The 16,632-nt window shown below is 38.7% G+C and overlaps 1 protein-coding gene across 1 annotated transcript in view; it reads right to left on the minus strand.

Moving 5' to 3' along the window:
* Positions 1 to 4,194: 4,194 nt before the first annotated feature.
* CLMN (calmin) overlaps positions 4,195 to 16,632 on the minus strand; it is a 69,460-nt gene continuing 57,022 nt past the window's right edge. Inside the window, exons 6-13 of the mRNA XM_027673909.1 lie at positions 15,389 to 15,576; positions 13,424 to 13,617; positions 12,369 to 12,451; positions 9,881 to 11,194; positions 8,686 to 8,864; positions 7,270 to 7,330; positions 6,153 to 6,214; positions 4,195 to 4,652 (exon numbers count right to left, since the gene is read on the minus strand). Of these exons, the coding sequence (XP_027529710.1) occupies positions 4,499 to 4,652; positions 6,153 to 6,214; positions 7,270 to 7,330; positions 8,686 to 8,864; positions 9,881 to 11,194; positions 12,369 to 12,451; positions 13,424 to 13,617; positions 15,389 to 15,576 (2,235 nt within the window). The 3' untranslated portion in view covers positions 4,195 to 4,498. The remainder of the gene's footprint in view (positions 4,653 to 6,152; positions 6,215 to 7,269; positions 7,331 to 8,685; positions 8,865 to 9,880; positions 11,195 to 12,368; positions 12,452 to 13,423; positions 13,618 to 15,388; positions 15,577 to 16,632) is intronic.

Below are 16,632 nucleotides of genomic sequence, written 5' to 3' on the forward strand. Positions count from 1 at the left end.
AACACATCACTGGATGCATTCACATTTGTGCTTGGCAAGAAGCTAGCATAAGTGATAATGCACAGTTATTATCATGTTAGATGGCTGAATGAGATACCACATGCACTGGCCAGATTAATCTCCTACAGCTCTGATTTTGCGAGGATTGTTGCAGAGAACCCTAAAAGAAACCCAATGGGTATTGCATGGTACCCGCATAAACTCAATGGAGCATTATTGAATAAAGAAGTTACAGCCATACTGAGCTGGAGTAAACTGAGAGTGTCCAGAAGACGTAGAGGATTTAAGTGTGTTTAGACACCAAATATCAACATGTAGAAATTTCAGCCTCTGGAAGTTTTAATGGAAGAAAGTAGCTTAATCACTCAGTATATTTCGCAACTGTAGCTGAAAGTTTAACATCACAAAATAACATATTGCTATGCAGCTTTAAGAGTCGCACAATTATATTCAATCATTTTCCCTGCTTTTCAAGTCTGCTGTTCATTAAAAACTCTTCTCCTGCTTGCAGTTTCCAGTTTTCAAATGGATGACACAACCAATGCATAGCTTAACGTTCATTCTCATGAGTCATAATTAATAAATAATCGTATCACATACACAGAATTTTACAGGTACTCTTAAAATGGTTTTACAGTTCTATTAAATATATAGATAAAATAATCACTGCTATATAAAAAAAATCATTTTCAAACAGCTGAACTCTCAAGCTCTGCATAAAATTCTGTAGACACATTCATTACAATCTAGAAACTCAATAAAAATACATTTTAGAGCTCAATCCCTCAAAAATATTCATGGCATTGAAAATTGATTGTCATTTTTTACTGTAATCTGTGCTTCCCCTACCATTGTACTGAAAATTTCCTACAATTTGGCAAAGGCTATATCCAGGTCAGTTTGTAGTTTATGTGACTGTTTAACTCATTTCCTCAGATCTTAGTCAATCTGCCTCATAAATGTTTTGTGGGGTTCTGTCTTTAATGGCATATCTTTCCTTGCACTTTCTATAAAATCACAATGAAACACTTTGCAGTTAAGTTACATGACTACAATGACATTGAACCATCCTTTTATAGTTGTCGCTCGGCCTTTAATGGTGCTTCTGTGAACACCAAACATCCTTTATCCAGTGATCCTCAAACACTTCCTGTCACTTACACTTCACAATAATCTGCTACCCACATTTGCTCAAAACCAGTGGGTTTTAGAAAGAGTCTTAACAGATCAGTACCCTTGTCCATCTGAATTCTGCTGCTAAATTGAACTACCAAATGTGGTCAGTTTAAGGTTGGCATTTTTTAAAAACCCAGTCAAAAATTCAGGAAAAACTTCCTTATTCTGACAGTGCACATATCTGCTGGAAAATGGGTAGACAACAGACTGCCCACCAGCCTTTAAACCCCCACTATCTCAAGCCACTCCTCTAGGCAGCAAGTTAAAATAGGCTTTGCCATATGGAATGTTTCACAATCAGGCTTTTAGACAGTAGCTCAGAACAGGCCACAAAGCCCAACAACAAGCAATGTTTTCAGAACAGGGCACTTGCATTGAGGGATTGGATCTTGGACCGTGGAAGAAGAGATGCAGGCTCACAAGTCAATTTAAGTGGGGGGAAACTGCTTCTTATGCAGATGTCACTCTTTGCAGTTCCAGGTAAAGGCAAAACTCCTGAAGAGTTCAGACTTTTCTTTCATGCACAGTTGACAATACCAGTATCATCACTCTTAACTCTTCACCTTTGATCTTCTCACCCATGGAATGGCTGGGTAAGGTACACTGCCTCTGTTATAGCAAACCTATGACCAAACAAACCCCAAAATGGAAAGCAACATAACACCAAGTGTCATGGACTAATTTAGGGGTTTTTTTCATCTATTTTGGATGGAAGAAGCAATCTTTGTCTCTCAATGGGATAGGATGGAAAGTGTGTATCAGCTGAAACACTAGGTGAGATGACCAAGACAACTGCTGGATGCTGTTTGACATTTAAACTGCTCATTTCAATGTTCAGTCACTGTTCATCAGTGGGAGGTAACAAATGAAATGTGTAATGAAATTGCCAGCATCAGTGCATTCCCACCTTTCCATTCTTCATGGATGGATAAGACATCCAAAGAGCTCCTCATCCTGATTAATATTCTTAGAAGGAAGAAGACAGAAGAGAGCATGCTTTACTTGATCGAACTTTGATAGCTATAAAGTTGTATGAAGAGACTGTAATCCAACTCCAGGTAACCTCTGCTCAAGATCTATAAATATGGAAGGATCAGTGAGTAAAGATACAAAGAATCAGAAAAGGTTGTCATAAACCAAAGGAGCCTGTGAAGAGTGAAACATAATGAAGAGCTGTCAACAATTTCACTCCAAACTAATGTACACTGCTACTTGTTGCAATTAAACAGATGCCATACCCCAGCCTAGTATTCCTTGGTTTTAAGGATAAGGATATGTTTCTTGTATTAAGTTTTATTCTTTCAGAGGGAAAAGCACTAACCTTTCAATATTCTATTTTAGCCTACTTCCAGAAAGCATTTTCAAAAAATCTAATAAAGGTTTTCTTTTGGAAGAAAGTATCACTGTCTTCAACAACAAGCACAAACAAGTTCGTGGATCACAAAATCAGATGACTCAAAATGTTGAGCATTTTCATCAGCAAGATAAAGAATCTATTTTTTTACTTATGTTGATTTACATTGAATTAAGTTGGGACACTTGGATCTGTTCCTCACCAAGCACAGTAGATCTTATTTTTAGGTTCATGGGGTGAATCCAGATCTAGTCAACAGTGAAAGGACAGAATAAGAAAGATTTCTGCTTTCTGTTCAAATGTTTAGAATTTTATCTTCAATATTTAAGATCTCCTGTTGAGCCATATTGCTGTTGAATTCTACCTGCAGCTCAGAAGAAAAATCCCAGGGGAACAAAAAGCTTATGAAGAAGAATGAAGTGTGATGAATGGTTAGGATTACCTCAGCAGATAACATGACTACAAACACGTTTTAAATACCTGCAAATAAATTGCTATATATTCTGATGTGTCCTGATCCCATGTACTATTATTTCATCTGAAAACTTAGCCAGGGTAGGGCTACACCTTATGCTACAACAATATATGTAAAACATATAGCCATGGGATTTAATTTTCATTCAGTCTAAAATTATGAAACCCCTCATTTTATGAAGCACTTTGAAGTCAACCTTCTGAATTTTCAGGTGGAAGCAGCAATGTGATGTAGTTTCATAAAGCATACCATGGAACTAAAAATGTGTCAATGAAAAGTAGTGACTTCACAAAAAGTCACATAGAGAAAAGTTACTGGTATGAAATTGAATTTGAAGACTTCTCTTTTGTTCTCCAAAGCATGGGTTACACCTTGTCTGGCAAAAATCCTAAATCAAATATCCTAAAGTGATCACTGATGTGGACAAAAATTACAAGAGGCAGAAGTGGCTCAACTGTGCCTATAGAAAAGCCACAGGAGTCTCTTAGTTGCACTAGAAAGTCAGTGCTGGCTGTCAGCATTTCTCTGTATTTAGCTTCATATCTGTCATTTCCTTCTCTATTGATTTGGACACTTAAAGGCTATTTCTAATCCTTTTACCATACACTTGTGCCTTAAGAGTAGCCTCAGCAAATTAGGTGACCTATTATTTTTTGTATCTTCAAAAAAGAGACATTTTCCCATGATCTGGTGAGTAAAAGCAGCAGCAAAAATGAAGCAGAAGCAGACTCAGAAGCACTGAGGTACTTTTAAAACACTTTAGTTTCTGGGCTAAGATTTCCCATATGACCACTCCTGTGAAGCAATGAGCATGTATGTGCTTCACACTTCTCCACACCCAATTTACTCCTTCAAAACAAACCTAACAAAAGGTGCAGGACAAAAGTAAATTTAAATCCTAAAAAAATCAAACTCTCCTACCCCAATTAACCCTCAACCTGATTTTGCTGCTCCACTGGATTTGCTACTGGAACTGTAATTCCTGATGTGTATTTCACCACCTGTAGCTCTGCTCTGTCTCCAGCTCTTTCAAATAATTCAATGGCAAACGTGAAGAAGCATTTCTAGCCTTGCCCTTGCAGGTGGCCAGATCAAGAGGCAAGTCAACACCACCCCTCTTCCACAGCTGTCAGGCCCTACATAAGAAAATGAAGCCAGAAGAATAATTTTTGAAGACTAGAGCTCTGAATTGTTCATATTTCTACTGATAATTATCTGGTTTTATTTAGCATCTTATAAAGCAAGGCACAAATGTACAAAATTGCGTCTACTAAATCAGGTCATTTTTATATACATTTACACAGTTATCATAATATAAAACGTGCTTTGACACTGTCATAGCACAACAGTAGAGGAATTGAAGACAACCTGATAATAAATGCAAATACCAGGTCCTGGATTTCTGTTTGTGCTTCACCTGAAGGAACATATTCATATGCAGATACACAAAGCAATCCAGCCACCATCCTTTATTTTTCCACACCTCACACAGATCAAACTTTGTTGCTAAGAAGCTGTGGAAGGAGTAAAAGGCAGTAGATCAGCACCCAGAAGAAAATGATGAAGTAAAATAGCTCTGGCTGCTCAAAAATTGTAATCTCATGAATTGGTGGTGAGATCTCACTCGCTTCTGAGTCCTTTTTCTTCCTGTAAACAGGAGATAATTCAATAAGAGACAAGCAAAAGAAGAAAACCTTCATTGTTAATGTTTACTGTGAAGATCAGAGGGCAGACTAACAGACAGCAGTTTAAAGAACCAATTCAATTTAGTCAGCTGGAGTCCCAGCTAGACTAGGAGGGGCATAACAGGCTAAAGCAGTGTGTTCCTTCCAGAGCCAATGTACCTATCAATTAATCCTCTGAAAACTCTGGACAAATTCTCAGGTAGTATAAGGAGATTCCCACCAGTCAAAAAGATGCCCTTTTATTTTCAGAACAGTAAACATAGCTCTGGGCAGCACAAATCAAACTTTCATAATTTTGCTTATACACTGGATCTGACTTAATATGCTTCCCCCAAATCATCTACTTTCAGAGCTACTCATGTCAGACACCTGAATATTAAACAGAAAAAGCCCAAAACTTCCAGAAACCAACTAGCAGTTGGGGTTTTCCAGGACAACTCCAAAATTTGAAATTTCCGAATTTCCAGCTGTGGTTCATAAGGGCAAAGTCCAATGGACTCTGCTGGCACCACTGAGCTCTCACAAAGACAAGGAAGGGTCTTATTTAAAAAGGCACGAGATGGTACACTCGTTTTATAATTTTACAATACTATAAGAATAACCCTCTGGTTCTAATCTACGTTTGAAGAAAAATGTGTTTTGGCCTGTTTTAATGGGTCCTTTTTTCTGGCTTGAGGCATCCTACTTGCTCAGATATTATACTGGATATATACCTGAGTATTACCCAAAATTTGCTCAATATCAGCAATCCATAAACAGCTATAACTGTAACAGCTATTCATGTGTTTTTTTTAACAGAAGCATAAGTGAGACCAGGACAGTGGATCTTGATAATATTTTGTGTGTTTTCTGCATTTAAATATAACAATCATTTTAACTAGACGTTCTGAGAGGTACCACTCAGTATCAGCTAAGAGGGAAAACCTGAAGCGATCCTTTGTTTTTTATAGATGTTTAGACCCGAATACCAAAGGGATACACACTCTGTGTTCAGGACCCATCACCCTAGTCTAGACTAAACACACACACACACACTCTAATAGAGGGGCCTGACCTCCACTGAAGTTATTGATTTTCCCTAGCATTGACCACACTAAATATTGTCTTGACAGTCTTCCAAACATGGAAAGAGTCATCACTGCCAGAGGGCCTAACATTTGAAGTTCTCCCACTTCTTTCTTGGCCTGACATATCCACTAAGTGGGGAGAACACTCAGACTCTAGCTTAGACATCTGAATCTTTCAACTCAAGTCAAGAAAAAGCATTTTAGTCAAGGGACAGATTGAGCAATAATGAACTTTCGTATCTTATGCTTATAGGAAATATGGACTCCGAGCCATTACAGAAGACATCCAGTCAGTTTCTACCATTATAATTAATTTCCAATTCCTTTTGTAGCACTGCTAGTAGTACCTAGATTTATGGATTCCTTGCAAAAGTCTTTGAATAAGAACCACTCACCTGATGATTAATGTATTTTCACCCATATCTGTCATCTTCTGCTCATTTACACCATAGGTTTCCTTAAACAAACAAGAAATAGATTATATAACAAAAAATAAAATTCAGCATCTCACAAAGGTGGTAATTGTGTGTGTATTTTATGCAGAGTATATCTAATTGTTTGCTCAATTAAAATGAAAGTGTGCTTATAAATGTATTCCCTGTCAGCACATCCAGCACTGCAGCACTGTACACATACACAGAAAAAGAAAAAAGTTGTGAAATATGAAGATTTTTTTGCTTTCAACTGCTTTCACTCAGTTGAATAAAGTTCCCCTCATTCATATGTATTTATAATAGCTCTGACAGCGTTGCAAAACTAAAGCATCTGTGTGAAACCTCAGTTTCATTGAACATTGGTGGCAGCATTTCTTTGAAACTCCAAGATGGTCAGAATTTTATTTTTGTGCTGAAAAAAGCCATATTCCTATCTCTGCTCAGTGTGCCCAGAGTGCTGATAATGTCCCTTCCTTCTGATTTAAAAAGTAAAAATCCAGACCTCAGCTGTATAGTGTGCTCTCAAGAAGCCAGTATGAATCACATCTGTCATTAGGGACGCAGTTTCATGTTACAACAAATTCTTTTAGGGTTAGCTGCTGCTACTGAGAGAATATAACACTGCTACTGTGAAGGAAAGGGAAAGAGCCCAGTTTTTCAGAAACAGTGCTCTTCAGGAGACACACAGCATTTTTGCAAGGTTGGGACCAGGGCACCAACACACATACAGAGAATGCAAAAACTGAAAGAAACTGGGGCAGCAAGTAAAGGAAGCTTCAAAGAAGCAAAATGTTGCAGCTATACAGTTATGATGAAGCAAGATTCAAAGTTACAATAGATTTAATTGTAGTATGAGGGACTCCTTTGGGGATTTGTTCAAGGGTCAGGGAAGTTCAGTTCCATGTATTTAGGAGATATTGAAACTATGCCTGGTTTTGGCACTAAAATTATTAGAAGCCACAAGACTTGCATACTGTCACAGAGCTTTATAGAGAGAGTAGACCTTTTTACAGTGTGTGAACTTTTGGAGTTTAGGAGAAACAGAGAAATAGCAACAAATAAATTTCCACACACTTACCTCCTCAGAAGGATTAGGAGACCTTTTTCGGAGATAAATGTTGGCATCATTGTCACTGGTTCTGAAATGTATGTAAAAGCAAGTTTTTTAAATTCATAAAGGAAAGTTAAAGAGAACCACTGCAATTGCACATGCCAGTTTTAAGCTGTGCAAAACCACAAATACGCATTGTTGCATGTCGTAGAATATGGGCTGGAATTTATCAGTAACATTATAAAAATAGCTTTGGGAAAATCTGACTAACTTTCAAAATTCATATGCTCAAAAAGGAATCTTTTCTGAAAAATGCCATCTGACAGCATTTTCCCACCTTTGACATCACTAACATTTCAGTGAGAGTATACCCAGGTTTTATGGCATCAACATAAATGAAAAATGGACAGACCTTGAAGGGAACAAAAAGCTTGAAGGGAAAATGGGTTTTTATAAGTAAACTTCCAAATTCGTTAGAGTGCTACAGTGATAAGGATCAACAAATTGCAGTTCATGTCCCACTCCAATAAATGACCTAAGAATAAATTGGAACATAAGAAGGAACAGAAGTGAATGGAGTAAAATTAGCTGAGTGTCTCCATACTGGCTCTGGCTGGGCTGCAGTTAAATTACCCCACAGCAGCCCCTATAGTGCTGTGCTTTGTACTTGTAGCTAGAAGGGTGTTGGTAAAACACGCATTTTGGCTGCGGCTGAGCAGCGCTGGAACAGCACCGTGGCCTTCTGTCCAACCCCCACCCTACAGGTCAGTGGTCTGAGGCTGGGCAAGAGGTTAGGAGGGGACACAGCCAGGACAGCTGACCCAAACTGACCAAAGGACACTCATACTTGTTATTATATCTGTCTTCTGAAGCAACCACTACACCCTGCTTCCCAGGAAGTGGCTGGACATCACCTAGTGATGGGAAGTAGAGAAAAAATAATTCTTATTTTTTGGGGTCTTCTCCTAATTTTCTTCCACACATGGCCTTTGCTTTTTTATCATTAAAATGCCTTTATCTCAACCCACGAGTTCTTCATCTTATTTTCTCTCCACAACCTCATTTACTTAATCATAATCAGAAGAAAACACTCAAAAAATATCTATTGGAATGAATCAGTGTCATGCTTCCATACAGTGTCACAATGCATATGGATTATTTCATCTACCTTACAAAATACTCTTTCTGTTGGAAAAGCAGTTATAACACTGCCATGTTCAAAATGCACTGGGGTTCCAACTGGGCTCTGTGTAGCAAAGTGTACAGCACAGTCAAATCAAGTTCCATTGGCACTGAATCACCCAATATGTTTAAGAGAAGCACAGGAAGAAGCCGAGTTCCAATACACTGTTCCTAAAAGAAGACTACAAGAAATATCCAATGGACAGGGCACATTTCCAAAGACAAGTCAGGTGTATTTAAGAGAAAGTTAATGTGAAATACCTGGTAAATTCCTGGCATTCAGCAATTTCTTGCAGGTTATCTTGTGATAGAGTAGTAGTGGCAACTTCTGAGATCTGCAAATCTTCTTCAATCATATTTTCCCCTTCCTCCTCCCTATTACTACTTTCTTCTGATGTCTTTATAGCTATTGGTAAATCCTCTAGAGGTTCTACTATGGCCTGTTGAAGTTAAGAAACATTTTGCATTAGGCAAAAAGATTGATTCTCCACCCTTCCAAATACCTTAGTGGGGTAACCCATTCAGATGCTATATTGCAGGTAGTGTGAGACTGAAAGTCTCACTGAAGAGAATAAAAAAAAAATTAATTTCTTGAAAATCTTTTTGGATACATCGAGCTATAAAGTATCACAATCATCATACTGACAATTGTCAGTTCTTTCTATTAAGAAGCTATGACATGACATGGGTCTTCGAAGCAATCCACTACACTTTTTAAAATCTATCCCAAATTAGTCTTTCAAGCTAACAGCAAAGTGACTTCATTACTATAATAAGTGTCAGGACAAAAACATGTTGAAGCAACTTGTCCAAGCAACATATAGAACAGCATTAAATGGACACTCATTCCTGAAAAACACTGTCAAAAATTACTGCACTGGAAAACGTGTAAGGCACTTCAAAATTGGTGTCTGCAAGAAGAGATGCAGGAGCAAACTGTCTAAACCAAATACCCCAAAAATCTCCCCCTCTTTCTCCTCCTGCAGTGTAGACAAGCCTTCATTTTGACAAGCCTACTCAAATTGGTTTTTTAAGCTTTTGTAGGCAAACTTATTTGGATTCAGATAAAAATTGTCATTGCCTTTATCCTTTCTTTATAAGCAATACTACTTTCTGTTCATCTCATTACAAATTATTAAAAATACCCTCTCTGGTAATCTGTTATGCCTAGGGATTACAAAGAACCCTCAAACTATTTTAAAACATAATAAAAATTCACATTTTTGCTGTACTGTTAATAGTAGGGCTTATTTTCTCTCTTAATGTCAGATCTTCTCAGGGATCTGCAATTCCATTCATTCCAGTAGGGGGCTGTGGCAAACAGTGTTATGGGACAGGAAACAAAGTATATTTTAAATATTTCTCCCAAACACTGCAAAATGAAAGCAAATGAAAACCTCTGAGGTCAGATACTAATCCCCCACAAAGAAATGCTGGTAATAAGAAAATAAAATACCTCAAGATGTTGTGGAATAGTGGAATCTTGATCGTTGGTGGCCTTATTGCCATCTTCTTCAATTTCTAACTCTTCTACTAGTAATGGCACTTCTTTTTCATCGGAAGAATTCATGTGACTGTTAATATTTGTAGTTTCCTCCTCACTGTTCTCAGTATCTGTTTCTAATGGAGGGGTGCTTAGCTTATTGTCTAAGTCTGGCTCTGGAGCATCTTCCTTGTAGTTCTGTTCTGGTAAGCTCTTGTCAGGTAAAACATCTGTTACTGTTTCAGAAGAAGCTTTGTCATTTCCAGTGTCATAACCTTCGATACAAGGCTCCAGGTAAGCGTTCAGAACTGCTGATATAGGGACATTATAATGTGGATAATAAAAGAGATCATGGGGTATTACAGATACTTTGGAAGAACTGGGTAACACTTGAGCTGTAGACTCAACTTCATCACAGCTGTCCAGGTCATCTGGAGTCTTAGGTACATCTGAGAGAGAGTCATCAGATGTTTCATGCTGTGTAGACAGTTCTTGGCTTTCGAGATTAGAACTATTCAGTGAACAAGGGCTTGATTCTATTGTCTCGAAGGCAGGTGATTCCTTTGTATGTTCATCTTCTGGATGTTTCTGTATTTCCTCATTTAGAAGATGAAGAACATACTTATGTGTATCTTCTTGTTTTGAGGTATCTTCTGGTAAAAGAATTGAAGATTGGGGTTTGCTCTCTTCTACTTTATTAATAGAATCATCTGTAAGTATACCTGAAGTCCAGGATAATGGACTCAAAGAAGAAGTATTGGCTGAAAGGCTCTTAGTTTCGTTGTCATATTCAGTAGGGGTTTCTTTAGTTAATTCTTCAGAGTATTCTTCAAAAGAGTCGACAGAATTTTTCTGATCTGTCAGAACAGTTGGAGAAAGGTCATTGCTCTGTTTCAGTTGATCATCAGAGATGCCCCCTTCACCTGACATGAATTTATCACTTAGAACCTCCCAAGAGGAACTGGATTCAAAACTGACAGATCCTGTGATTTTCAGTGAGGTAGGCCTCTGAGGCTCTTCTTCAGATGTTTCCTGTAAGTCACCTAACACTTGACTCAATTTCCCATTACAATTTTCAGCAGCGGTTTCTGAGGGGATTCTCTCAGGGATGTCATGAATATGGACCTTTGGAGGAGCAGGATGACTCCTCTCGTGATTAACAGTATACAAGTTTTCTTCACTTTCACTTAAAATCAAGATTTTGCCTTCCTTTTCTGACGGTGTGTCTTTGATGTGGACATATGTGGACTCAATTGGAAGCTCCTTGTCAGGATCTGTAAAGTCTTCCTATAAGTGATGATACACCATTAAATAATAAATCCTACCGCAAATACCATTTTACATTTCCCAAACACTATAGAAAGAATAACTACCTAGCCCATCACCCCATTACCTTGTAAATGGCCAATTAATGACTCATTTATTTTGAAAGTAGGAAAACTAATTTGGCAAGTCAAGTGCCTTGAACAAAGCTCAATGTCAAGAAGCCACTTGTACAGGAAGATCAGAATGCAGACAAGCCTAATCCTCAGTTGTTAATGTATTCATCTCTCCCTGCTGCACCTGTGGAGACAACTGATGGCTTTTTGACATAATCCCAAACCCCAGGAATAACATAAATCTAACAACTCCAATAAATCCACAGTGAAACGTATTGATATATTAGATTATTTCATTCCAACAGATTGTATTAAAAGAAAGGCAGGTTTTTTCTATGTCCATTAAAATGCCAACAAGTCTTAATGTCAGCAGATGTTACTGCTTATCTAATTTAATAATAATAACAATTAGATTATTATAATAATTTTAATTCCAACGACTTTAGTAATGCCCACCAATTTTATCAGATACAAAATATATCCCAACTGGAACCCTCAGTTGAGAAATGAGAGGAAATGCCTGTTTCTGCAAAAGATCTTTGGCAATCCCTGGCACTGTCAATCCCCACTTAATCCTCAACTCTTTATTTATTTAAAGTCCTAGTTGTTTAAGCTGCAGTTTATTTCATGCTTACAGTGAGTGCTTTTGACTGTTGTATTGATAAGATTCAGCCTCTGGTATCTTGTGTCTCATACCTGCTAAATTCAGATTGATCATGGCCCTCAAACTTGAGAAGACAGAATTCAAAATTAAATTCAAAGTCCAATGAATCATCATAGGTGAACAGATAAATTTCATCCTTATTTAAGACAAATACAGTAAAGTGGTAGAGTCCTGTGAAACCACTTCTAACCTCTGAAAGTTACAATTGGATGTAAATGTTTAAAAGCACAATTCTACCTAAAGCATTTTAGCACTCGCCAACGAAAGCCTATTTCACTGGATTTAACAAAAATGTGAAAAATTAAATCCGAGTTTGTTATTTTAAATAGCTTAGAAAGAAACGTATAAAATAAATATCTGACTTTATTAAGTACACCAAAGCAAATTAAAGAAATGTGATATAGGAGAAAACACATACCCCTTCCAGCTCTGGGAAGTGCTCCAGAAATTGTGCCACGTATGTGACGATTGACTGTTCATCAGGTGATTCCACCATGATATCTGTGGAGACAGAAAAAAGGGCCTTGAGCACACATGGCTTTAAAACATTTGCAGAGGAACAGATCGTCAGACATTTATCCTGCCTTTGTAGAGAGAATTAACAGCTAACGAACACTTTTATTTTTCTGACAGATAAGATAAATGCTCTCCACTGTTGATGGCACTAAACAGAGTTCTCAACATCTTGTTCACATTAGTTTTTTCCTATTTCCAAACACATACCAAATCCCAGTCGGGGTCCCTTTTCATCCACCTTTGTACTGTCATTTATGTTGTTGTCACTAGACAGTTGAGTGTTGTTGAGTGACAATACAGAGGCTTATTTGTGGCAGGATGGCCCAGTCTTCTGACATGTGACCCATGAAAGTGCAATTGGGTTTTGAGTCATAACATCAAGGCCTAACACCTGTCTAGTAGAGTTCAGTAAAAAGCTCTACAAGAAATCCACTTATATACATATATTTATATAAACACATATGTTTGTATTTAAATATATAAATATGTGTGTGTGTATATGCATTGTAAAGTGAAAACTGGGAGATGCAAATGCATTTGAACAGGTATCTATCCATTTTCCTGGTACGGCAGCCTTGCACACTTCATCATGAAGTGACATTTAGTCTCTGTTTGCTGAGGTGTTACAAAACAGTGCTAATGACACCCCTCAGCACAACAATTAATGCCCCCTAGTAATGCAGATGTCACATAGCATCTAAACATGAACCAGGGCCAGTGTACATAGCTAAAACCATGGTAAGATCTCTGCCCCCAAGGAGCTTACAAATATGACTGACAGCATACAGCTACAAGCCACTGACCAATTCATTTCTATTTTTCTAATCAGTAAGCACAACACACTGATCACATCAACAGCCTAATCACTGGGAGGTTTTCAGTAGGTATCACAATGCAATATTCATGAATTCATTATAGCTTGAATGTTACCCAACAGAGCTGATGTAGGCGTTTTACCTTCTGGTTCGAGGAGCCGAGGAACACCCAGCTTATTCTGCGCTATGCTGAAAGCATCCTCCAGGTTTTCTCGTGCTGATTTCTCCAGTGCTTGCTTCATGTCTACCAAAGTGCAATCTATGGCTTTTATGATGGCTAAGAAAGCAAGGCCACTCCTCCAACTGCTAGTAAAGTCCTGAACTGCAACACCGTACCTAAACAGAATGACATACAGTTTACGGGGGTGGTTGTGTTACAAAATCCAAAGTAAAGGCATCACAATTTTCGAAGACTCCTAAAAGTTAAAACAGAAGGTTGCTGAGTTGTACTTGTCACATTTGAGATATTTTTGGATTTTAAAATGCATAAACACATCCAGAAAACACACAGATTCACAAACTGGATTGGTGTGGCTAACAGCTGACATGAACCTGCTTGTAGGAAGTAGTTAGTAAAAACAAAGCCCTCAAGAATTCAGCAACCACAATTAACATTCACAAAACCAAATGTCTCTGTGATTCCCGTTTCTGTTGCTCTCCAGCATTTTAATGCCATAGCTTGGGAAAACTGCCAAGATTTAAATATTTAAACAAATAAGCATAAATTCCTGTGTACTTGGCCTTCTATAGCAGAAAATTTGCCAAATGCAAATGATGTCAGCATATCCAGAAACCACAAGTTTATGTCCAAAGTTTTGGAGGGAAAAATAGCCATCAAACTTGCAATGAAATACAGCCCCAGAATAGAAAATTCTGCACAGATCATGGGATAACAGCATTATAATGATGCTATTATGTTTTTATCAGTGCAGTTGCAAGAACAATTTTCTCCTATTAGAGGTTTTCGATTTGTACTCTTTGACTGGGCTGAAAAGTCTATGGCCTTTACCTCTCAGGTCCTCACTTTCCTTGTATGACCTCCCTATTAATGATGATATCAGCATTATTTTGGGACTAAAACCGTGCCTCCTCTATGGTCTGCGCTGGCAGCAGTGAACTATGGATCTCAATGGAACTTCATCTGCTCAACAAGCACCCTTAGCTTCACTGGAGATAACCAAGGGATGATGTGGTCCACAGGACCAAGCATTTAAGATCAAAATTTCTGTCTTCAACACTAGACACAGAAATTTGTGTTCATACGCAGATTTGGACATACAAATCAACAGATAAAAATGCCAAATATTCATATAATCAACCTGTATAAGTAACTTTGACCCATGCCCTCTTTAAAACTTTCTGCCAGTCATTGCTTCAGATAACAACATATATAAAATACAGTCCAAGCATTTGCATGTGCACAAGATATCTTACACTACTGTTTTTTAACCTGACAGTAACTCTGCCAGGATAAAGCATTACTAGACAAAATGCTTTGGCAAAACAACCACTTTTTTATGAAAGAGGAGATAGATGTGTTGTGCAATGGAAATGGACTCAAATTTTACAAGTTTGAGAGAAGTGACTTAAGTTTCACCACCTTCCCCCTTGAATTCTGAGGAATGAGGAGGTCTGGCAGGGTCTCTCTCCTTCATGGCACTCTGCAGCACACAGAGAAGCTTCCTCAGGGCTGCTGCTTAATTTAAAAGGCTGTTGATAAAGTCTTTCAATACATTTATTTTTTCAGTTCACCCCTTGGTTATACCTAGCCTTTAATTAACAAAAGGTATCGAACAGACTGCACGAAAGCCAGGGGTATGGGGAGGTGGGAATGCTCCTGTTTTAAACAGCATCAAGCAGGTTATTGCAAGTTAACATTTAACACTCAAACCGTGAAGCCAGCAGCGGGCTTCAAGGTCAGACGGCTGCTGTAGACACATGGCCATACTCAAACACCCCCTACAGAGACCCTGACCTCACAAACTTCGAAAGCAGAAGAAGCCACAGCACACAGTAACAGACCCACAGGGCAGGACAGAGAAAAGAGACTCAGTTTCAAAAGGGCAGGTGGCAAGACACGGTTTTCTACAAGAGTTTGCTTGCTTACTTTCTGGTTTTCCTCTGGACCCAGATTAGAAGGGCCCTGATGGCTTTCCGTTGATCCTTCACTGTAATAGACATGTTTCTCTCCACGCTGGGAGTGCTGGGGGATGTGTCTGACTCTGGACCACTGGGCCCAGAGGACAGGCTGGAGGAGGAGGAGTTCCTGTTGAGGTTGCCTGTCAGCTCCTTAATCTGTAATAAAAGGTAAAACACATAGTGCTCTGCTTTATCATGGGCTGCATGGTGTCCTTGTTTACATGCAAACTTTAAAGAGATCAGTGCCGTAACTGAATTTTAAGAGGTAATTAGAATCCTGTCCATTTTAACTCTTGGCTTGTATTGCACAGGCGTGACAGTCAGCAGCAGCCCAGCTGGCAGCCCCAGGCAACAGAAAGGGCAGGGTACTGTTCAGGCTGAACTGCGGAAATTCCTATTAAACAAAAAGCAAAGAAACATGTCCTTGAAAGAAAAGTTAGTTTAACTGAAATTGTTCTCTTCACAGGAGTTGCTTGCGTGAAATATTTTTAGTCAAAAAGTAGTGACCTGCCGCAGCACTCCTGTCCTTGGTCAGCACTGACATTTGAGCCCAAATTATCCACTCTGCTGCTTTTGGGTTCCCTGTGCCCTCTGCTGCCAGGGTGACAGATCCTGGTCGCAGCATCTCCGCCTGCGAGTCTGCCCGGCTGAACCGGTTCTGTGCAGCACTGGTCAGCCCGAGGAGCTCAGACAGGGAGAGAAGCCTCTGTGCAAACTCAAGATCATTTTTTTAACCTTACAGCCATTTTTTAAGTGAGATCAAGAGAATGAGAGGGCCTCACAGTCTTACAAGAGTTGCAGAACCCTCCCTCCATCTCTTTCTCTGTCCATTAGAATTTGGTATTGTCTAGAAGGTAATTTTCAAACTATGTGTAGATTAGGGCACAGTTTTAATCTAAGTCTGGGGCTAAATCAATTTTCAGGCTCAAATCAGTTTTTTCACTTCCAGGCCCTTCAAGATCTTTCATTCATCAGTTGTGAATTTTTGCCATGTTGAGTAAGTCTCCAGAGATCCGTGATTCTAAACGGAATTTCCCACCACATTGGACCAAATCCAGAAAAGGTTATTGAAAATAAACTGTGACCTGGAACCAAACCCAGGACATTGGTTCAGATCCAGGGAATCTGGAACAGAACCCTGAGAAGGCAAGGAGAGAAAGCAAAGTAGTAATCTGAAGCTCTAATTCAGGTCCAAGTCAAATGAGGGTTTAA

Source organism: Neopelma chrysocephalum, unplaced genomic scaffold (genome assembly GCF_003984885.1).
Source record: "Neopelma chrysocephalum unplaced genomic scaffold, ASM398488v2 Primary Assembly neopelma1_24, whole genome shotgun sequence".
Taxonomy (NCBI): Eukaryota; Metazoa; Chordata; class Aves; order Passeriformes; family Pipridae; genus Neopelma; species Neopelma chrysocephalum.